Genomic DNA, 23,167 nt, shown 5'->3' on the forward strand with positions numbered 1-23,167 from the left:
GCCTTGCTGGAAAAAAGAAGAAGAAAAAATGGAGGAAGAAAATGAGGGAGGGAGGGAAGGTAGGCTAGCAGCACATGTAAGTCTAAAGGCTGAATATTACATCGTTGCTCATGTTCTCAAATAACTAGTATTTCCAAGACTACATTTAAAGACAAATCTTTAGACTACCCTGAATGTCAAGAAAAGATTTATAGTTTGTGCAAATTAAGATGAATGAATGACTTCATAGTACGGGGCTATGGTAAGTAAAGTATAATAATTCAAGGAACGTGGTGCAACTATTGAAACATGGACCAAGGGACCAGTTGACCTTCACTCTGGTGCTATCACAATTCCATAACCATGTCTTCTTTAATGCACCTTGTGATTCTCCCCAAGCGTTTTTTTTCCCCTCCCTTTTTAAAGTCAAACTAAAAACGATTTAGTCAGCTCTTTGATAATATGTACATAAGAGACAAATCAATTCACCCACTTCAACAATGCTTGTTACTAGTAATAAATAAGATTACCTCTGAGTAATTTGGTGAGAGATATTTCCCATTGCACTTGGCAATGCTCCTCAGGATTTTTAATGCTTTATCTCCTTTCTTCCGAGTAATCAGCCAGCGGGGAGACTCAGGAACCACCCTGGCAAGAAGAGGACTTTTTTTGAGTTTTATCTAGTAATTTCAAAACGTAAAAGTTAACGACTTGAGTTTCTCTATCAAAATGGATCTTGCAATTAGGTACAAGTTTAGGAGATTGAGAGTTTAGGCTCTCTGCAACATAGATTATCTCAGAAAATTTATAATGGAAGGGAAAAGTGCTCCCTTGATAACTAGATCATTGGTCATAATAAAAATAATCAATAATGCATTGCTCTTGTAAACCCAGGCTGTCCTAGAACACAGTGTCCTCGATTACACATATGAAGAGAACTGGGGTATAATGAGCATTTAGGAAGAGGTGAAGATCCAATTCATGTAAACTGATTGTCCCATATATTAAAATTAAATTAGAGGAATGATCAAAATACATTCACTACAATAAGAGTCAAAAGCACATAACCTGTAGTTTTTTGATAACTTAATTTTCTCATGCTCTTAACATTTCTTTATTCCTCAGAAGATTCCTAAATAATATTAATTTGCTTAATAGAACACACAGAGAAGCAAATCTATTTCATTGCATTTAATTTGCATGTTGAAATATTGGCAGATATGGTTTGTTGCCTTCTAGTGTTCATGAAGATATTACAAAATAACAAAACATAATTAATACTCTATTTAGATTTTCTGTTTGGGTACTTTATTAATTTATGTTAATAACAACTATTAGTCTAACAATAATCTCTATAAATTCTCAAATTCTCTAGAAATACTCAAAGCCCATAGTCACTCTGGAGATGTTAGGAAATCTCCTTAGTTGCTTTCATTTTTATGGTGGTTTAGAAGTGCAGATTCTACATTTCTGTGGAATAAGAATAAATTCAATATGACCAAAACCACTTTACCAGTAATAAAGGAGGAAGAGAAAGCTGGGCAGCGTTATGGCTAGCTGGATCCCTTGCCAATTTGGGATAAAGTAGGCAATTCCAGGGAGAATTATGATTCCAAGGGTGAAGAACATTTGGACCACTATTCCCACAATTCTCCTTTGCTTTGAACCTACTATTTCCGTTACTGAAGGAAAACAAACACAGAGGTTAGGGAAGGTCGAGATCAGTTCCAAAATAAACAAACAGAGATGTTACATCTGTCATATCCATCGGCATTGCTAGAATGCTACAGAACTCTTAAAGGTACCAAGTCTTCCATACATGCTGGAGCCATGCTTTCTGCTCACTCTCTTCTCTGCCAGTTAATTGGCAAGCACGTACCACGCTCATCCCACACACCTAGCCCAGCACTCTTCTGGGTATACAAAGAACATATGTGTTGGTTTTAGGAAAGCTTAAATGATGACTATTTTATCAACACAGAACTAGAATAAATTGGCTAGATTTCTATCACGGTATTTCTAAAGATGTACATATTATAGTCTCTTTAGGAGATTATTTATGAGCATTATAATTCTACAAATAATTTTTTCAAGATCACCACATGGTTTCTATCAAGTGATAATTCTCTCCACGGTGTTGGACTTTCCATTTATGTGATATTTCTTTAAAAATCACATGGAGAATTTTACCGCTGGCATCCTTCCCCCCTCCACCCCCCCAACTCATCCATTTCTATTTGTCATTAATTCTATTCCGATATGCTATCTTAGTTGTGCCCTAAGATCACAACTTTGAAAATTCACCTAGACTCAGATCTCCTTAAAAACGCTTCATATTCCAAAATTATCCCTTCTGCCCCAGCCAGCGACAGGCAACCTCCCAGTACTCTCTCCTTCCCCGCCCATAAAAAGATCTTCAAAGTGTCCCCAAAGTGGGCACTGCTTGGGGAGAGATTGTGTAGCAGTAATGGAAGGGACTAGAAGCTTAACGATCTGGAGCAATAATCGAAAAGGAGCTTTTGCATCTCCCTGCTCACAAATCCACTGTGACTCTTAGAGTAGGTAGCTGGTTCTGGATATCACTAGAGACAGAACCAAAGTAGCAGCCAGGACTTCTCCCAGTAAAATGAACAAAGAACAACAGGAAAGTTTTCTTTCTTTCATACCCAGAAGGTCAAACTTTCTAGTTACGGAAGAGAGCAAAGGTTCACAAATGAGCTTCTCATTTTTAGGTCAGATCTCCTCCACGGTAAAAAGTTCTCCACTTGAACAAAAGGAATAGAATTAAGAAATAATATTTGAGAACACAGGGATGTCATCTCAAACCCTATCACAGATATACACAGAAAATGCGTTAAAAATGTTTCAAGAACTGCTGAAATTTTTATAAAAATTAATCTCTGATAAAGCAAAGCAATATTACGTGCTAGTGGTATGGCTGTGCTAGAAAGTGGTTCACCCAAGTACTTTGTGATAGTCCATATTTGGCAAGGTGGCGTTTTAGTTTCCCAAGAGTCAGAATCTCACCCCCGCACCTTCCTATTTGCAGAGATCATTACTGTGGCAGCCGCCAAGCCTCCGCATAGGAGCCCCAGGAGGGCTGACTGGCCGGCACCGCCCAGCCACCTGTCCCTGGCTGTCAGAGACACGGAGGCGTAGCAATGTCTTACCAATTACGTAGCAGGTCATCCATGTCCCCTTTCCAAACACACCTTGTAGGAAGCGGAAGACCACAAACACAGGGAAATTGGGTGCAAATGCCACCACGACACCGGTGACGCCGACACCGAAACAGGATATTAGATAAATGACTAGTCTGCCGTACCTTTTTGAGAAAGAGAGAGGAAGAAGTCACCTTCAACGTTTCCTTCGACACAATGAGAAAGACTATCATTAGAAGTATTGTTAAAAGAGGTTTAAGTATAGAAATTTTGTTTTTAAGACTGCATTACTACCAGGTACAGGATTGTTGAAAATTCTACATTTTGTTTTATAGCAAAACCAGGGCAAATAAGAACATGTGCCTCTGAAATGACATGACAAAATGTAAAGCACAGAATACATTCTTTGGGATTGCAGTTTCCAAAAAGATAACGCTCTCTATCACGTCTTGTCTCCCTGGTGGCACAGCTTGGACACTTTATAGCATTTTTGTGAGTGGAGTGGGAAGGGGGAAGGGAAAAGGCCCCAGGCTTCAGTTTTGGCTCAACCATCAGCCAGCCGTGCGACCTTGGGTCCATGTCTTCAGCAATCCAAGACTCAGATTTTGTTTGTTTGCTTGTGGGTTGTTTTCTCCCCCCTCCCTTTCTATGGTGAGGTTGTAGAGGCTCAAATGAGAAGCTGATGTGAAAGATCCTTACAAACTATGAAGTTCACAACCAGTGTGAGCTGTTCTTAAGTTCTGCATTTTATCCTCACCATTTACATAACTATGATTAGAAGGGTAGGCAAAGGGCACACGTTATTGTGTGCCATATTCTGGGATTCTGATGTTAAGTGGTTCGGTATAGGTGTGCCAAATTATTGGCTGGTGGAAATCTGTCATCCATGACCTTTCAGAGATTTGATTCAAAAACATTTTCCCGTAGAAATTCCCACCAAATTCACATATGCAGCATCTTGCTCCCGTCAGCGGAGTGGAGACAGAAGTAGTCCTGGTTTATCGAGGTTTTGAAATTCACTGCCTGTTCTTCCTACACTGTCCTCTCATAGATAGGTGGCCTATTACACTGTTTCTTGTCCTTTCCTTCAATGATGCAAAGGAGAAGAGCCGACAGATGGCTGGCCCTGCGGTGAGGCAGACTCATTCACGGCTGTCTTCCTCTCCAAAGCGTTGAGTCATCTCTGAGGATAGCCACTCAGTCCCTTGCTAGAACATAGGTAGAAAGAGCCCCCTCCTTTAGTTGAGTTACTTTTATTTGGAGATATGTTTACTGATTGTGAGAGAGAAACATGCAGAAGCAGCAAAACCTAATGTTTAAATCAGAAATACGTGTTGAAAAGACGTGACTCCATTGCGAGTTGTAGCCAGCTAGGGTTCTCCCCTAGTGATGTGTGGGGAGATTAAGAAAAGAAAGATGCATGGGAAGGGCTATAAGAAGAAACCACAGACAAAGACATGGATAAAAGACAGGGAAAGAGCATCAGACACAAGGATTAAGGAGAAAGTCATACGCAGAAGAGGGTGTCAGGGGACTGCAAGAGAGAACTAAGAGACAGATGAAGGAGCAGAAAAAGAAACCAAGGGTTCTACCCACTTTGAAGTCCTGGTCTGGTCAAACGCAGACCATCTATTGGTGAAAGCATTTGGGGCATTTTATCATCTACAATTAGCTAATTAATGGCATTGGGCAGTTCTCCAAGAGGTACGCTCAGCACTGTGCACCATGAGCATGGTCACAAGGACCCACCCAGGCTGGGCTAGAGTGACCAGAGTGATGTTCAGCCAGACACGGCCAATGGCCAAAGCTTTTCTACTCCTGTCCTAAGGGGTATAGAAAGAATAATTAAATTACTGCACATATTTTCATAGTTAGAATTGGGATAAAGGAATAGTTCAACATGAATACAATAACCAACATCAATAATGGTTCAAACAGGAATATTTGAATAGAAAGCATGACTATCCTCAATATACACACTCACCACGTCTGCCATTAACTGGTATATTTATGAATGTTAAATGATAAAGTTCTTTTAACAGTCTTCGGAAAAAACTCTTTTCTGCAGAATTTTTAACTTAGAGAATAAAATACAAGGATTTCTTAAAAAAATTAAATGAAACATATTTGGAAGGAGCTGACTCTGACTAAATTAATCAGACCACAACCAGTGAGTTACAGAAGAACATGGAATCGCCTCTGCTGTGTTCAGCCAGCCATCCATCGGCCCCACGATGAAGTTACTGCATTTCTGGTGTTTGCGTTTCCACTGAGATGCTTGCAGACCCACTGGGAGCAGCCCCATCCATTTGTGCAGTTCAAGGAGTAAGGAGATGGAGGTGAGCAAGGAGAGAATTAGTCCAACCAAATAAGCATGAATGTCGCAAGTAGAGAGATTAAGATTTTTTCCAAGTTTAGCAAAAATTGTTTTCTAATGGCTAACATCATTTTCATCTCCACACGTATGCATCATATTTTAGTGCTGTCAGCCGCTGTCACCTCCGTGCCTACCTGTCTGCTGCATAGCCCAAGGTGAAGGCTCCAGCCAAGAAGCCCAGGTTTAGGACGGCTTGTGTGAGGTCCAGCATCCAAGCATTGACACACACGAGGTCAAACTGGGGAAACAAAGCAAATACATGGGAGACATATGACCCTGCTTATCCTCAAGACACCTGGTCTTCTGTCCAAATCAGCGATCATTAAACATTTTTGCCCAAACCCACTCCTTAAAATTTTTAAATGTATCACATGCATATTTTATATTGATGCATAAATGTTTTGTCAGTTTCAATAACTGCCAAAGATGTAATTCACTGTATCCAATAGTCTAAATACTGGAGCCATTGGCCACCTACCATCACCCAGTAAAAACAAGCTCTTCAATAGTCTCAATCTGAAGTCAATCTTTTTTTCTCTTTGAATTCTTATTTTTGTTCCCACATACTTATATCCTAATATTATAAGTAGAAAATGTTTTATTGTGTTTTGCCTTAATGTGTATTGCATTAATGGTGAGGTAAATAAATAGTTCTGTGTGTAAAAATTATCTATATAAATTGACATTTAATTAAAAAATTTTTTCCTGTGACAATGTCTCTAAAGATTCACATTCTTTCCCATTGAGTTATAATTACAGTTAGTAGACCACAACGGATGAAAACAGAAAATATGATGAATTTTGAAGAAGATTTATTACACAGAATAACATTTTGTTGGAAATGCACCTCTGTATTTCTAGAAGAATGCTAAGAAAGCCTGGGGTTTTCCAGCTGGTTCATGTAATCTGTGGAGGAAGATTGTTTATTACCAGAACCAGTTAAGGCTAAACATCAATTCTGCTCCCTTTTTTCATTTTTAAAAGTTTATGTGCCAGGAAAACTTGTTTGTATAAGTAAATTAATGAGAATGGAGAGAGTTGTGTTAGAGCAACATCATTCAATTCTTCTGGCTCCTTCTCAGTTACATGCTGAGACTCACATAGCAATCTACCATCAAAATTAGTTTTACTTTTCTATTAACCAACAGGCCATTTAAGTTCTCCATTTAGGTACTGCTTTCTCAGGGCACAACAATTTTATTTTAAGTAAAATTGCAGACAATTAATTATCTGAAATAATTTCCCATTGGAATTAAACATATAGAGAATGCAATTAGAGGACAGCCACATGCGGAAGTATGAAACTGGACGGCTTATTTACACCATATACAAAAATAAACTCAAAATGGATAAAGGACCTAAATGTGAGACCTGAAACGATAAAAATCCTAGAAGAAAACACAGGCAGTAATTTCTCTGACATCAGCTGTAACAATATTTTTCTAGATGTGTCTCCTGAGGCAAGGGAAATAAAAGCAAAAATAAACTATTGGGACTACAGCAAAATAAAAAGCTTCTGAACCACAAAGGAAACAATAAACAAAACTAAAAGGCAACCTACAGATTGGGAGAAGATATTTGCAAATGACATATCCAATAAAGGGTTAGTACCCAAAATATATAAAGAACTTACAAAACTCAAAACCCAAAAACAAATAATCCAATTTAAAAAATGAGCAGAAGACATGAGGGGCACCTGGGTAGATCAGTTGGTTAAGTGTCTGCCTTCGGCTCAGGTCATGATCTCAGGGTTGTGGGATCAAGCCCGTGTCAGGTTCCATGTTCAGCGGGGAGTCTGCTTCTCTCTCTCCCTCTGCTCTCTCTCTCTCTCTCAAATAAATAAATCTTTAAAAAATTTTTTCAAATTACAAAAATGAGAAGACATGAACAGACATTTCTCTAAAGAAGACATCCAGATGACCAACAGACACATGAAAAGATGCTCAACATCACTCATCATCAGGGAAATGCAAATCAAAACTACAATGAGATATCACCTCACACCTATAAGGATGGCTAAAATCAAAAATACAAGAAACAAGTGTTGGCAAGGATGTGGAGAAAAAGGAACCCTCTTGGTGGGAATGCAAACTGGTGCAGCCACTGTGGAAAACAATATGGATGTTCCTCAAAAAGTTAAAAATAGAACTACTCTATGATCTAGTAATTGCACTACAAGGTATCTACCTAAAAAGTCCAAAAACACTAACTCAAAAGGATATATGCACCCCTATGTTTATTGCAGCATTATTTATAATAGCCAAACTATGGAAGCAGCCCAAGTGCCCATCAATAGGTGAATGAATAAAGAAGATGTGGTATATACATATATACACAATGGAATATTATTCAGCCATAAAAAAGAATGAAATCTTGCCATTTGCAACAACATGGATGGAGCTAGAGAGTATAATGGTAAGCAAAATATGTCAGTCAGAGAAAGACAAATACCATATGATTTCACTCATATATGGAATTTAAGAAACAAAACAAAAAGAGAGAGAGAGAGACAAATCAAGAAACAAACAAACTCTTAACTACAGAGAACAAACTGGTGGTTACCAGAGGGGAGGTGGGTGAAGGTGATGGGGATGAAGGAGGGCACTTGTGATGAGCACCAGTGATGTATGGAACTATACTGTACACCTGACAGTAACATAATACTGTATGGAACACTACATCAAAAACTAATGATGTACTGTGTGGTGACTAACATAACGTAATAAAGAAATTATAAAAAAATAAATGTATGAAAGAGAAAAAAATAATACTGTATGTTAACTACACTGGAATTAAAATAAAAACAAACAAACAAAAGAATGCACCAAGAATAAAAGTATATCAGATTTCAGAAATCAAACAGGCAATTTAACTGCCAGAGAAAACATTTTGCTTCAGAAAAGTAGCGGCCAGGGTCAAACAGAAATTCCCAAAGAGTAGACTTGGCCTCCTCCAGCTGTACTTCAGATAACTGGATTAGCTAGGGATGCAGGCAAGCTTTTCAAAGATGACATAGCAAGGCCCAGCAAGAGCTATCCTTTCAATGAATTTGTTCAGCTGCTTTTGAATTGTATGAATTAAAATATCCTCCCCATGGTCTTTAAATCCACAAAATATTCTTTAAAATAAAATTATCTTTTTCACTCGACCTTAAGAGAAACTGTCAAAAAGGATTTTTTCATATTTCATATTAAAATAAATACTTTTTCATATTTTAACTGAAAATAAACATCTAAGTGGTTAAAGTTCTGCGATAACATTCTCTAAAGTACTATGATGCCATCTGGGCTACCTATTGTTCTGCATCCCACGGGCTGGTGGTGTGGAAACCACATTTCCCAGAACCCCTTGCCAGCAGGTTCTATTTAGGTTCTGCCAGTGGGGGAGGGGAGAGTAAGTGCAAGATCAGAAAACAGGAAGGAGGTCGTGGTGATTCTGCTTCTGGATGTGGCAGCAGTGCCAGTTTTAATCGTGGCAGTGACAACAGTGGCTGGGGGCTTAGAGGTCAATCAGCGTTTCTAACCATCCCCTTCCACATGGGGGCCCAGAGATGCTGGCCCACAGGCTCCATGATGCCTGGGAGCAGGGCAAGCGCTCTGCAGGTGCTGACCTTCCTAATCTCTCCCCTCTGTGCTTTTCTAGCCCTTCCAGAACAACTCAAATCCAAATCCTTTTACTAAATCCCTTCCTGCTTGAAATACCTAGCCTGATTTCTGCCTTGAAGACTGGGAGCCTGCTATCTATCAAAAGTACAAAATAAAGTAACTTAAGTTATGTAAGGAAATACACACACACACACACACACACACACACGCTTGTGTTTCCAGTACAGGGACCAACACAGCAGACACAAGGATTCAGGGGCTTGGTTTTGGCTCTTACTCATACATGCAGGAGGCAGACCCCTGCCTCCTGGGCCCAGCACTTCCTGAGCAGCTCAGAGCTCGCTGCCTGCTACGGTAAGGGTAACAGCTCTGGGTCTGTTTTCATGTTTAAAGAGAGGTTACCAGGCAATGAAGCCCATGAGCTTCATAGGGTAAGGACTTTTTTTTTTTTAAAGATTTTATTTATTTATTTGACAGAGAGAGAGACAGCGAGAGAGGGAACACAAGCAGGGGGAGTGGGAGAGGGAGAAGCAGGCTTCCCGCCGAGCAGGGAGCCCGATGCGGGGCTCGATCCCAGGATCCTGGGATCATGACCTGAGCCGAAGGCAGACGCTTAACGACTGAGCCATCCAGGCGCCCCTAAGGACTTTTTCCTGAAATAAAGTACTAAAAGTTTGTTGTAGTTCCCAAGGAGACCTAAAACCTACCTCTTGTCAAGCTCACCAAAGTCTGAATCAAGGACACAAGCATTTATGTCTTTCTCCTAAGGCCATTTATCAAGAACAAGTGAGATATCTCCTTTTTATTTTTTAAGTGTACACATGCAAAGACATTTAAAAATTATTTTTAAAAACTCATAAATCCATGTGTACCCATTCTGTTTTACTAATCTTCAAAATCACTTTTACACAAAGAGAATTACTCCCCTTGGCATGAGCACAAAGCCAATCTGATAAAACACTCAAGTAATTCTTCATGTAATGCAGGAAGATTTACGCTGCTTCATTTTGCAGAAAGCACAACTCCAGCCTAATTAGATACTTTTGAAGGGCTTCTAACCAGGGGTATTTCTCAGCTTTTCCTAGTTGTTACAATCCAAATAGACATTATGTTAATTTGAGCTACAATGATAAAAAATGCTGGGACAAGTTACTGTTAGATACATGTTAAAGTTTTGATTTCTAAATCATCCTTAAGACTAGAGCAACAGAACATCTCCAGCATATAAAGGTCAGAGGTGATAAGTAAGGTAAAAATAATGCAGGTGTGCAAAAGACTTAGAAACTCAGGAGGGGACTTGACTGCTCCTTAAGCCACAGAGAGTGGACCCAGATGACTAGAGGCTGGCTTTTCCACAGATGTCTCTGGAACAAACTGTCAGGTAAGAGGGTCTAAGGTTAGAGGACATCACATTGTCTGACCTCGGTCACGTCTGTGAGGAATAGTACTCATTAGTTGTTTGTTCTGATGTGGGAGTTGTTTGTACTGCTGACGTCAAATGACCATACGTGCCTCGGTTTCCATCTTCCAAGGATGAGTTATCAATTGAACAATTCCGAATCAGCTTTCAGTTCGAAACCAGTGGCCATTAAACTCTTCATTGGTAATCAAATCAGCATGTGTGCCTTTGGTTTGACATCAGGTGTGGGGTGCCCTGGCTACATTTAGCATCGGCCAATTACACTCTGACCTCCATGGGCAGGTTCCATTGCTAATCAACACCAAGCCACTGTAACAGAGCCTAATAATGGTTAAAAATTATTGTCATCATAAAGAAGATAATATGGGCTGGGCTTCCGTGAGGGGAAAGGATATCATTAGTAATTCTAGTCATAATGAAAATTTCTTTAACATGATCTGATCACTTATACGGGCATCTTTTTTTTTTTTTTTTTAGAGAGAGAGACAGAGTGTGAGCAGGGCAGGCAGAGGCAGAAGGAGAGAAAGAGAATCTCAAGCAGACTCTGTGCTGAGCATGGAGCCTAATGCGGGGCTCGATCTCACGACCCTGAGATCATGACCTGAGCTGAAATCAAGAGTCAGACACTTAATCAACTGAGCCACCAGGCACTCCTATATGGGCATCTTACTATCAAACAGCTAATGATTTTCTGATATGTACAAACCATCACAATAAACTGCAGCTGTAAGAACTAAACATCAGGCATTTACAGAAGCTTCCAGTGGTGTGCTTATACAGAGGAGGCTGGGAGAAGTACCAGTGATCTGCACACTTGGTTTCTGCCTTTGTGAGGAGCTTATTACATGGCTTTGAGAGCCAAGGTCAACGTATGTGAAGCAAATGTGGAGCACTTGAGATCAGAACTGAAAAGGGTTGACTATAAAATGCAGGAGGGCCTCAGAGAAAGGAATGACTGGTGGGTCCAAAGCAGTCAGATTTGTGGAGAAGGTGGGACATAATCTGGTTCTTCAACAATGAGCTGGATTTAGAAGGAAAAAAGGGGGACAAGAAAGGTATTCGAGCAGAGTGATGGGCAGCCCAAGTCACAGGAGCGTGAATGCTAACGAGGTTCAGGTCTGCCTGCAGCATGTGGGGGTGTCAAGCTCTGATTTGAAGCTGAGGAACCGCTGGTCTCTATTCCACTCAACAGGAATGCAGTGTGTGTCCCATGGGTAGGACAGTTTCTTTCTCAGGAAACCAGAGACATCAAGAGAGTTCAGAACAGAGGGAGGAGAAAGTTCTAGAAGACAGAGGAAGAATCTGCAAGGTTGTAAATGGAAAGACCCAGAACAGATGTCCTGACCCCAGGACAGAACAAGATTCCAGGGAGATGAGAGCAAGACCAGGAGAAGAAACCTAACGTCTGCCATTGTCGCTTAGAACACCCGGCACGCCATGTCGCTTGGCACGAAGAGGCGCCATAGGTGAGAAAAGGCTCATATAAGCTCTCACTTAAGCTGTCCTCCAAGGGTGATATTAGCCATGCCTCCAGGTATGGCTAAGCAGATAAACCTCAAAATATAATGGAAAGATGTTCTTTAAGTGCATGGCTTTTTCTGTGGGCTTGTGAAATTAGGAGAAATGCAAAACTGAATTTACTATAATAGTAATAGTGCCTGGTTGTGTATTAACTTATGCTCTACCACTCACCCTCCAATCTTAGGTGCTCAGACCATTCTGTTTCTTTGTAGAGAAGACATGCAGTTACTCATCTTAAAGTGTTTATGATTTCCCTGCATAACTGAGGATGTCTACAGACGAGAGGATGATGAGAGGTTCTGCATTTGTGCACATCTAAGGGCAGAGAAGCCACAGTGCTGGGGTCAGCCATCTGGTGGTCTAACACGGCTAGCCCTGTGTCCTGAACCTCTTCGACCCTCTGTGTCCCCATCTATAAAATGAGGGTAAGGATTGGACTGACGATATCACTGAAATAAAATATATAGAGTATTTTACCCAATGCCTAAGATATATTAAATGTCTGATAAATGTTACCAATTGCATTAGGATTAGTGACATAATGATAATAGTAAATGACATTACTGGTGGTTTGTTTTGTTTTGTTTTTTGTTTTTTACTGGTGGTTTTAAAATGTGGTTTTCCACACTGGTTACTCATTAGAATTACTGGGATAATAGGGAAAAAATGTCTAACCCCCTCCTGACCCAATTCAATCAGAATCTAGTCCAATGAACAGCTGAAACTGAAACCCACTGGTGTAGAGGTTCTCAGCTATGTAAATACCTGCCTGGGGATAGTTAATTTTTGCATATTTTGCATATTATACTGGATTGAATAGTGTCCTTCCTTAATTTTTGTCTGTCTAGATCTTCAGAATATGACCTAATTTAGAAATAGGGTCTTTGCAAATGTAACTAGAATGAGGTTATACTGGATCAGGGTGGGCCCTAATCCCATGACTGGTGTCCTTACAAGGAGAGAAAACAGAGACACAGACACACACAGGGGGAGAACAGCAAGGGAAGGCATAGGAGGTGCCCACTAAGCCACTCCAAGGATCACCTGCGTATTCATCTGAGGGCCTACCATGACAAAGTACCTCAGGCTGCGGCTAAAACAACAGAAATTTAAATTTATTTTGTCAGCATTCTGGAGGCTGAAAGTCTGAGATCGAGGTGTCAATAGGGTTGGTGCCGGGCCTCTCCCCTTGACCTGTAGAAAAGTCTTGACTTGTAGGCCACCTTCTCCCCATGCCTTTGCATGGGCTCTGTCTGTGTGTGTGTTTATGTCCTGACCTCCTCTTCTAATAAGGTCACTGGCCATTTGGATTAGAGCCCACCCTGATGACTTCATTTCAGCTTGCTTTCCACTTGAAGATTCTATCTCCAAATACAGTCACAGTCTGAGGTACATATGAATTGGGAGTGGGGATGAATATATCTCAGCCCATAATAGCCACCAACACCAGAAGGTAATAGAATAGAGGAGAGGAGAGGAGAATAGAATAGAATAGAATAGAATAGAATAGAGGCAAGGAGCAGATTCTCCCCTAGAGCTTTTGGAGGGAGCAGGCCTCTGATATCAGACTTCAAACTTACGGCCTCCAGAATGATGAAAGAATGAATTTCTGCTGTTAACACAACCCAGTTTGTAGTAATTTGTGATGCCAGCCCTAAGAAACTAATACACGTATCAATCGGGATATTTTCAAAGTTTCTGTATAAAATGAAGCATTATTGGGGAAAAAAAAAAAAAAAAGACAGCTTTCCCTTCCTGGTTCCAGCCCCTTGGAATTCAGGGTGAACTCCATACTGGATCCAGATCTGCACAGCTGCATTTCCCTCAGTGGTGCATCTTGCTTCCCCAGTGTAGCATCCTGGAGAAAGCACGGATCCTTCTCTCACTGGAAAGGCCAGCCACCACACTGCCTGGACTGAGGAATTCAGCACGAAGACCTGTTTACAACGTGGTACACCCACCCAGGGGCCAGCCTGGACCCTCAAATGTGCTGGCTGCCCAGGCAGAGAGGGCCTGACAACACAGACGTGGGGAGGAACTGAAGCCTCGTGGTTCAGACTGACCAACAGGAGGTGGACAATGGGAGAACAAAGGAGTCCTACCCTACTGTGGCTACTCTGAGATGCCAATGGTCTACATGGCCTCAGGGGAGATGCCTGAAGGCTGAGCACCGGGCAGTGTTTGCGGTGGACCTGTGGCTAGTGTGGGGTTCCACCCCCTTGGTTTGCCCTCCCTACATCCCTGCTTCTTCTCTTTCCTCCTTCACTCTCCTTTCCCTGGGGTTGCAGGTCGTGATAAAGAATTAGTATGCAAGCTCTTGTCCCGGGCTCTATTATTCAGGGAACCCAGGTAAAGGAATGGTGAAGAAGTAGCTCATGATCCTTTCAGCAAGCACTACTCTATTTTAAATTCATGATTCTGTGTGTGGAGGAGTCTATTCAAAATGATACATTTTAATAGGTGAGTCATCAGTTTTGAATTACTGAGGAAACAAATATTAATTGCCACTTTGATTTAATGCAATTCCATCTAGAAGGAAAGACCCATGCAAAGTCTCATCCAGGAGCAGCTAGTTTAGACTTCACTCTCTGGACTCTTGGCCTTCCATGTTGGAGCCAATTCTGGAGATTCAGGAGTATATCCCCAGATGCCAGGCTTTCCAGAGGATCCTGTGGCCACAAACCTGGTGTTACCAGGTGTGCCCCTTTCTAGAAGGGTGGTCCTGAGCTGAACCAGGACATGATTTAGGAACTGAGCCTCCAGCCAGGCTTTGACCATCTGCGTACGAGCACCTTCCACACTAGGAGCAAGAATGGTCAAAAAGAACACGTATCTGACCTACTAGACCCATGGGTTAGAAGAGACCCTTAGCAGAATTACAGAGAAGCGTCTTGGATCCCACATGCAGGACACATTAGCTGTTCTGTCGCCCAGCATCCACTCAAATCTCTGTAGTAGGACTGCCAGACTGACTTCTGGGGAATTACCCCCCCCACACACACACACTGTGAACAGCAATGGGGACCATCAGTCAAGATGCTCTGCCCTCCCTTGCCAAAGCTACCACATGGCCTGAGTTGGACTGAACTCAGGATCAAATGATGGAATCGATATTTACTTGCTTGACACTTTGCAGACACTCAATAGATGTTTGTTCACTGACTGATTCAGTCAGTCAGTTATTCCAAAAAAAAGGTATAAGGTGATCAATATTAGTACAAGACTTAAAGAAAATGGCTCATGATTGAAGATCAACTGTATAGAACCCAGTCACATGACTTCTTAACCAAGTGAGTGTCTACAATCTCAGATACTTCATTACATCACTTGACAATGAATGTTCTGGGAAGATGAACAAAATGATGCACTAACTAGTGACTAATACGTTAACTTTTGTGAGAGGCTAAGGGTGGGGGCCTGTTGCTTCTTGACCTGGGATGACTGACAGCCAGTGCCCTGTAGCTCCATTTTGCTGGATTCTTATATTTTCCAATGCAGGTCTCATACCTTTACTGTTCAGACACAGTGAGGCCCTGCACTTATTCTTTCTTTTTACCTTTGGTCTTTAGTAAATAACTGCAATCAGGTAAATCTTTATTCTACTGGTGTTTATTCTTATTGCAGATAATTGCTGTTGACTTCTTAAGCTATGTCCCAAAATAACATAGCCACGTTTTCTGATAAAGCTGATTTCTAAGAAAATAAAAATAATGAAGAAGGGGGATTATAGTCCTCAAAGGGAAAGATGACTAAATTCAGAAGAATAACATAAAGCGACAGCTAAATGGGGATTAGGCTCACAGTGAAATGCATCTTTCTGAGCAGTTTACTAGAAATATTCTTTTTACTAGAAAATAAGCCATTAAAGTAGAGCTTTAGAAATATACAGCATCTTGGTAAATCATTCTTTTCATAATATTAACTGAATTAACACAGTGGTTCTCAACGTGTTTGGACCAGCAGCAACAGCATCATCTGGAAACTGGTGAGAAATGCAGATTCTTGGGGTCTACCTTAGACCCACTGAATCAGAAACTCTGGGGTGGGGCTCCAAAATCTGTGTTTGACCTAGTCCTCCAGGGGATTCTGCTACACATTCAAGTTGGAGAAACACAGAATCTAACACACTGTTTACATTAGTAATTTTTCAAATTGGACACTCTAACGTCGACTGTTGGCCACCTTCAGGGAAGCCGAGGGATATCGCTACAGGCTTCTTGAAAGAATGCACAGGCACTGTATTAGTTTTGCTCAGTGCATTAGTCTTCAGTTGCTGTGTGACTAATTACTACAAACCGAGCAGCTTAGGTCAACGCCCATTCATTATCTCATAGCTCTGTAGGTCAGAGGTCTGGGCAGGCTTGGATGTGTTCCCTGCTCAGTCTCTCATACGTATGGTATCAGCCAGGCTGGGCTCCCACATACAAGCTCTGGGAAGAATCTTCCAAGCTCATCCAGGCTGTTGGGAAAATCCAGTTCTTTGTGGTTGTGGGATTGGGGTCCCGTTTTCCTGCTGTTGCAGGCCAAGAGTTGTTCTCAGCAACTTGTGTCTACTATCAGGCCCTTTCTATGTGGCCCTCTCCACCTTCAAAGCCTGCGATGGTGTATCAAGACCTTCTCATGCTTTGAGTCTCTCTGAACTTCCTTGTCTAACAAAATATATAAAGTGCACATAAAATAATCTGTATTTATGTAAATATACAGAAATGTCAGAGGGAAGGGCACTCATTAAGCTAATCAAAAGATTCTGTGTGGTTGGATGATAGGTAATTTTTTTTTCATACTTTTTTGTGTGTGTTTTTTAAATTGTTTTTGAATTGGGTATGTACTATTTTTATGTATTTTATTAGAAAAACATAAAGTTATGTCCACTTTGGAAAAATTCTATACTGACTGGAAAGTCATATATTAGAAGGGTGGGGAAGGAGATTGATTGAGGGAAATAATGTAAGCATGGCAAGGGGAAGAAGGGAGAAGGGACCTCAAGAGTTGGATGCAACTATCTATCAAAAGTTGATATGGGGTGGAGTGGCGAGCTCTTCCTGGCAATTATGTTTGAGATAATTTCTAGTACAGAATTAGAGATGAGTGAGGGTCAGGTGGGAAGATTATTTTCTTAAAACTCTCTCAGTAGGGGCACCTGGCTGGCTCAGTGGGTAGAGCATGTGACTCTTGTTCTCAGGATTATGAGTTCAAGACCCACGTTGGGCATGGAGCCTATTTAGGAAAAACAAGTCTCTCAATAATATTTATTTTCACATGAAATATAAGAAATAATTAAAAATGCAGAAACACAAATCAAGAACCTCTCTCAAGGTACAGCTAAAGCCCTGATGCTTAAGGCAAGTCCACTCTTTCTCCTGGCAAATCCAGTTCTGGTAAGTGAGCTTTCATGGCGGAATTTGCCATTCCTATTTGGTCTGAAGCCTAATGCTCAGGCAGAAGTGGGATTTTATGTACCGGACACTTTGATAATATCCTTCAGGTCTCTGGGGCACTGTTTGTCTTCAATCTTTTTTCTTTCTCTTCTTAGGATTGGGTCATCTCTATTGATCCACCTTCAAAATCACTTATTCTTCCTTCTGCCATCTCCAATCTGCTACTGAGCCCATTTAGTGAACTTCTCATCTCAGTTATTATACTTTTCAGCTCTAGAATTTCCTTTTTAAAAATAGTTTCCATTTCTCTGTTGAGATTATCAACTCGTTCATTAAGACCCCTTTTCCTTTAGTTCTTTGAACATCATATAATTGGTTGAATGTAGTTACTGATAATAATATTGAAGTCCTTGCCTGCTAAATCCAACGCCCAGTACCACCCAGAGTCAGTCTCTATTGACTGCCCTTCTCCACCCACTACCACTCCCAGCACAATTACATTTCCTGTTTCTTTGCATGTCCTACTGGCTCGAGATGTCAAAGGACAGGGCCTAAGGCTGGCAGGTAATAGTCACTTCAGCCTCTCTGAATCCTTTGTGTTCTTCCAGAGATTGTAGGCTCTTGTGCTGTCAGGAAGTTAACTTATCTGGGCTCACACTGCAAACTCTGACACCCCTGTGATATAGAGCCACTGAAAACAGCTCAATTTTACAGCCGCCTCTTTTAGCCTGGTCCTCTGGTGGTTAGAAATCTCTTACTCCACGATTCCAACATTGCACATAATGACATTGAACTTCATTCAGTTCTATCTCCCATGAGTCCAGTGGGATGGAGACAATTTTTAAAATCAAAAATTGTGAAGGACATATTTCTATCAGTAGGAGCTATCTAGTCTTCTTATGAAAGAAAATACTCATTTTACAATTATTTTATAGTCTGAAAGCTCATTTCCTGTGGCCTTTAAATGTGGAAAATTCAATATTATCATGTAGGTATTATGTTATTAGGGCCGAAGTATGATAAATCCCAATTTTATCCAATTTAATTCACCTTAGAAAAAGAAAATAAAAATCCAGATTCACTTTTTCATTTATTCATTGAGTGCATTTGCCAACCTCCGTATAGCTTGGGTGAGAGAAAGCAAAAACCCTATTGGCTAAGGATGTAAGAGACCAGAGCCTCAAACTGGGGGACCAGCTAGAAATTAAGTGAGTGAGCTTCCCCATGAAAAGCATGAATCCTAGCATCTGAATGTCCGGTTGACCCCTAACAACACAGGGGTTTGGGACACAATCCCCTGTGCAGTTAAAAATTCATGTTCATTTGACTCCCCCCAGAATGAACTACTAACAGCCTATTACTGTTGACTGGAAACTCTACCAATAACATAAACAGTCATTTAACATCTATTTTGTATGTTTATGTATTATATACTATATTCTTACAATAAAATTCTTACAATAAAATGTATTATATACTATATTCTTACAATAAAATTCTAAAATAAAATTCTTACACTATATTCTTACAATTTATTCTTACAAATAAAATTCTAATAAAATAAAAATTCTTACAATAAAATAAAAGCTAGAGAAAATAAAATATATTCCCATATCCCAACTTATTACAAAACAAGTTTTTTTAAAAAAATATGTAAAGCAACTTGCTAAGTTATATGGATTCTTCAGTAAAACTCTTAACATTAACCCCCTAAAATAAAATATGCATGATCTTCCATAGAAATCCATTTCCCCCCCGCCCAAGGTTTTTCAACCCCTGTTTTTTTTTAAAAAATAAATATAGGATCTGTCTAGATTAGCCCCAGTGTTAGTGAAAGTTACCACATGTTCTTCCTGGAACTGATTTTGTAACTCTTCCCTGAGAATAGTCCTCTAAAATAATCAGGAGATATGAAGACATGTAAAGGACATGATCAGTATATATAAAATGACTCCATGTTTTGGAAACAAGGCTCTCCAGGCTAGATGATGGGAAAAATAAAAACAGGTGTCATGGTCAGCACATATCCTTTTTTTTTAAAGATTTTATTTATTTATTTGACAGAGAGAGACACAGCAAGAGAGGGAACACAAGCAGGGGGAGTGGGAGAGGGAGAAGCAGGCTTCCTGCCGAGCAGGGAGCCCGATGCGGGGCTCGATCCCAGGACCCTGGGATCATCACCTGAGCCAAAGGCAGACGCTTAACGACTGAACCACCCAGGCGCCCCAGCACATACACTTTTGATGCATTTATCTGCATATGATTTGTGAGCGCGGGTAATAAATAATGAGCTACAACTCAGAATCAATGGCAAGTGTACAGCATGAGTCATAGTTCCTTGCTCATAAACTCTAACTGCAATTATACACGAGGGTTGACTTGTCTTTGAAATCTCACAACGATTAGCACAAAAATAGGCCAATTGTTTGATAACTGTAAGTACTAAAGGGGAAAAAACACACAGGATTTACCTTTAGAAACATTGTAAGGTTTAAAAGTAATCATAACAATAAAGTTTCGCTGCCTTTTATGATTCTTTGGTTTCAGGAAAAGAAGGTACCAAATGAACCTATTATGCAGCAAGAGATCTGGGGCATTTACGGGTACCAAAAGTAGTTCTATCACATCTACTTGGAATTTTGAAAACAGAACCAAGGAATATTTTGCTACTGGAAATTTTCTCAAATACAGACAAAAGTGACATTTGGGCAGCTTTCTGGGCTGTAAGAGCCAATGGAATGTGCAGGAAGGATGTCATAAGCCATCTGATTGCAGGTTGGGTGAAACTGATAGAAGAAAACTAAATAATAATAATAATAATAATAATAATAATGATAATGATAAATCCCACAATGAGCTTAACCATCCCTTTTGAGAAACATAAACACATAATATTTTCTATCTGTCCTTTGGAAAGAAGGACAGACTCCCCTTACCCACCTCCCATATGAGGATGTGATGTGGGTTCTGTTAACTACGGGGGCCTCTCCCAGCACAGCTAGACTCCAATCCCTTTTAGAAATCTGCCATTTTGATATGTCAAAGATTTCCCAATATGTATTAAGCCCATCAGATGTTGCTTGCAGAGGAATTCCAGGGGGGAGAAGGAGACCCATCACATTTTACTAGATTTTAGTTTGTGTTTCAAAATCACTGGCACCACGTTTTCTCCACTTGGAAACCACGGTTGCCAAAGATTTTCATAATCTAGTCTGAACATGGAGTAATATATACACCTTCTAAAGTCTGCAAAAGCCTGTGTTTTCTAAGAACACACTCTTATGACATAGTCAGCCATGCTGATGAAACACAGCAACAGTGCCACAAAAAATCGAATATGAAAAGTAGCTCACAGATTTTAAATCTCTGGTGTTTTCCCAGTTTAACACGTGTCTTTCTTAAACTTCTAAAAATCACTGGATTTTGTTGTGAATATCCTATTACCACTTTTCTGACTTTGACACCCCATTCTAGAATCATCTAGGCCTTCATTTTGTTCACACCTCCCATTAGAGACATTGAACAGATAGTCTTGAAGGTCCAAGCTTTCCTATTCAGATAGTTTCTGATTCTGTGCACATGGAGTGAGCATCAGGACAGAAACACCAGGTTAGTCACACCCTTAAAATAACTGCTATTTGATTAGGAGAGAAACAAACCGACCATGAAAAGTTTTCGAGGAGAAACACAGCATTAAATAAACCAACAAGAAAAGCAAAAGCTGTTGTCAGTGTTAAGTCGGCAAATTCCCACAAGGTTAAAACCGATTCAAACAAACAGAACTCTTTGAGCCAAACCTGAGCTTCTCAGCATCCTGTGTGGATGGCCTCTGCCTCATTCTGTGTCTTGTGTTCACTTCTACTTTGTTTTTTGTTCTCTTGGTGGTTTGTATTTGAAAGCAAGAATAAATGGGACTTGACAACAGATTTATTTTTATAACATTTCCAATTGCTTGGAATCAGGAAAGAGATTTGAGAAATGCTTAATCTTGGGAGAGTTTTGGCCAGGAATTTTGGTAGAGAGCTCTGGGGAAGTCCTGGGACAATGGGATCATTGACTGAACTCCTACTGGAGAGCCCAGCTCTGCCAACATTTCCTTGTTGTGACTGTAAAGTTTAGAATTATTTGACCTGAGGTGCAGACCCAACTTGGTTATCTATCTAGCCGAATAGTGTTCTAGCTCACACGCACCCTCCGTGCCCAACAGTGTCTGTCCCCAAATCCTGAGGATGCCCTGCACTGTCCTTGCCCAGGTGTTGAGTGGGTTAGAAGGAAGGTATGAAAGGCATCCCAGCTCCCTCTCCGGGCCTGGGATGCTCTTTGACCCTGATTCCTTCAGGATAGCCATGCTAGTATGTCACAGGACCTAAGACAACATTATGTTTAGTGGTACAAGGCCCTGAATTGAAAATATTTCCTTCTTGAAATGCCTGGGTGGCTCAGTTGGTTAAGGGTCTGCCTTTGGCTCAGGTCATGATCCCAGGGTCCTGGAATCGAGTCCCGCATTGGGCTCCCAGCTCAGTGGGGAGTCTGCTTCTCCCTCTGCCTCTACCCCTCCCCCCTCCTCAGTCTCTTTCAAATAAATAAACAAAAATCTTTAAAAAAAAAAAAGAAAGAAAATATTTCCTTCTTAATTCATTTTTTTTTAAAGATTTATTTATTTATTTGAGAGAGCGAGAATGAGAGAGAGAGAGAGTACATGGGGGGGGGAGGGTCAGAGGGAGAAGCAGGCTCCTCGCTGAGCAGGGAGCCCGATGTGGGACTCGATCCCGGGACTCTGGGATCATGACCTGAGCTGAAGGCAGTCGCTTAACCAACTGAGCCACCCAGGCGCCCCTTCTTAATTCATTTTTAAAACAAATTGTTTTCATTAGGAGTACTTGGAGTTATTGAAACCAAAAATATAGATGGAGTTCACAAAGACCCTGTTTTAAGGCCCCTTAACGGAGGAGTCACTGAGGAGAGCCTCCAAACACACAATAACCAAGTAAGCAAGATGAAACTACAGAGCAGCATCAACGATCTGGACCCGTGATTCCTCATATCCAGGGGCCAGGGAATAAGGACACAGATGATACCTGACTATGTACCGGGGCAGCTTCACATCTGGAATCCAGGGGCTGAAACTGATGGCCATCGACACCTACCATTCACGGCATGCCAGGCCTTCGACTAGCTTGTACACACTGCCACCTTGAAGCCCTCCAGGCCTTCGGCTAGCTTGTACACACTGCCACCTTGAAGCCCTCCAGGCCTTCGGCTAGCTTGTACACACTGCCACCTTGGAGCCCTCCAGGCCTTCGGCTAGCTTGTACACACTGCCACCTTGGAGCCCTCCAGGCCTTCGGCTAGCTTGTACACACTGCCACCTTGGAGCCCTCCAGGCCTTCGGCTAGCTTGTACACACTGCCACCTTGGAGCCCTCCAGGCCTTCGGCTAGCTTGTACACACTGCCACCTTGGAGCCCTCCAGGCCTTCGGCTAGCTTGTACACACTGCCACCTTGAAGCCCTCCAGGCCTTCGGCTAGCTTGTACACACTGCCACCTTGAAGCCCTCCAGGCCTTCAGCTAGCTTGTACACACTGCCACCTTGAAGCCCTCCAGCAACCCTGTGAGCTAGACATGATTATTATCATCATTTTACAGCCGAGGAAACTGAGATTAGAGATCAGGGAGCAAGTTAGCAGTTTCATACTCATCAGTAGGCTGATTATCAAATCCACCAC

At 41.1% G+C, this 23,167-nt stretch overlaps 1 protein-coding gene across 2 annotated transcripts in view; it reads right to left on the reverse strand.

The window, feature by feature from the left end:
* The window catches only part of SLC22A3 (solute carrier family 22 member 3), an 86,329-nt gene that overhangs the window by 39,070 nt on the left and 24,092 nt on the right, over positions 1 to 23,167 (reverse strand). The window contains exons 2-5 of one of the 2 annotated variants that reach the window (XM_036110040.2): positions 5,652 to 5,755; positions 3,192 to 3,304; positions 1,493 to 1,661; positions 510 to 627 (exon numbers count right to left, since the gene is read on the reverse strand). In XM_036110040.2, coding sequence (XP_035965933.1) covers positions 510 to 627; positions 1,493 to 1,661; positions 3,192 to 3,304; positions 5,652 to 5,755 — 504 coding nt within the window. Of the gene's footprint in view, positions 1 to 509; positions 628 to 1,492; positions 1,662 to 3,149; positions 3,305 to 5,651; positions 5,756 to 23,167 lie in introns of both variants that reach the window. The other variant, XM_036110038.2, reaches the window with a different exon arrangement.

The sequence above is a fragment of the Halichoerus grypus genome, chromosome 9 (assembly GCF_964656455.1).
Source record: "Halichoerus grypus chromosome 9, mHalGry1.hap1.1, whole genome shotgun sequence".
NCBI classification, from domain to species: Eukaryota; Metazoa; Chordata; class Mammalia; order Carnivora; family Phocidae; genus Halichoerus; species Halichoerus grypus.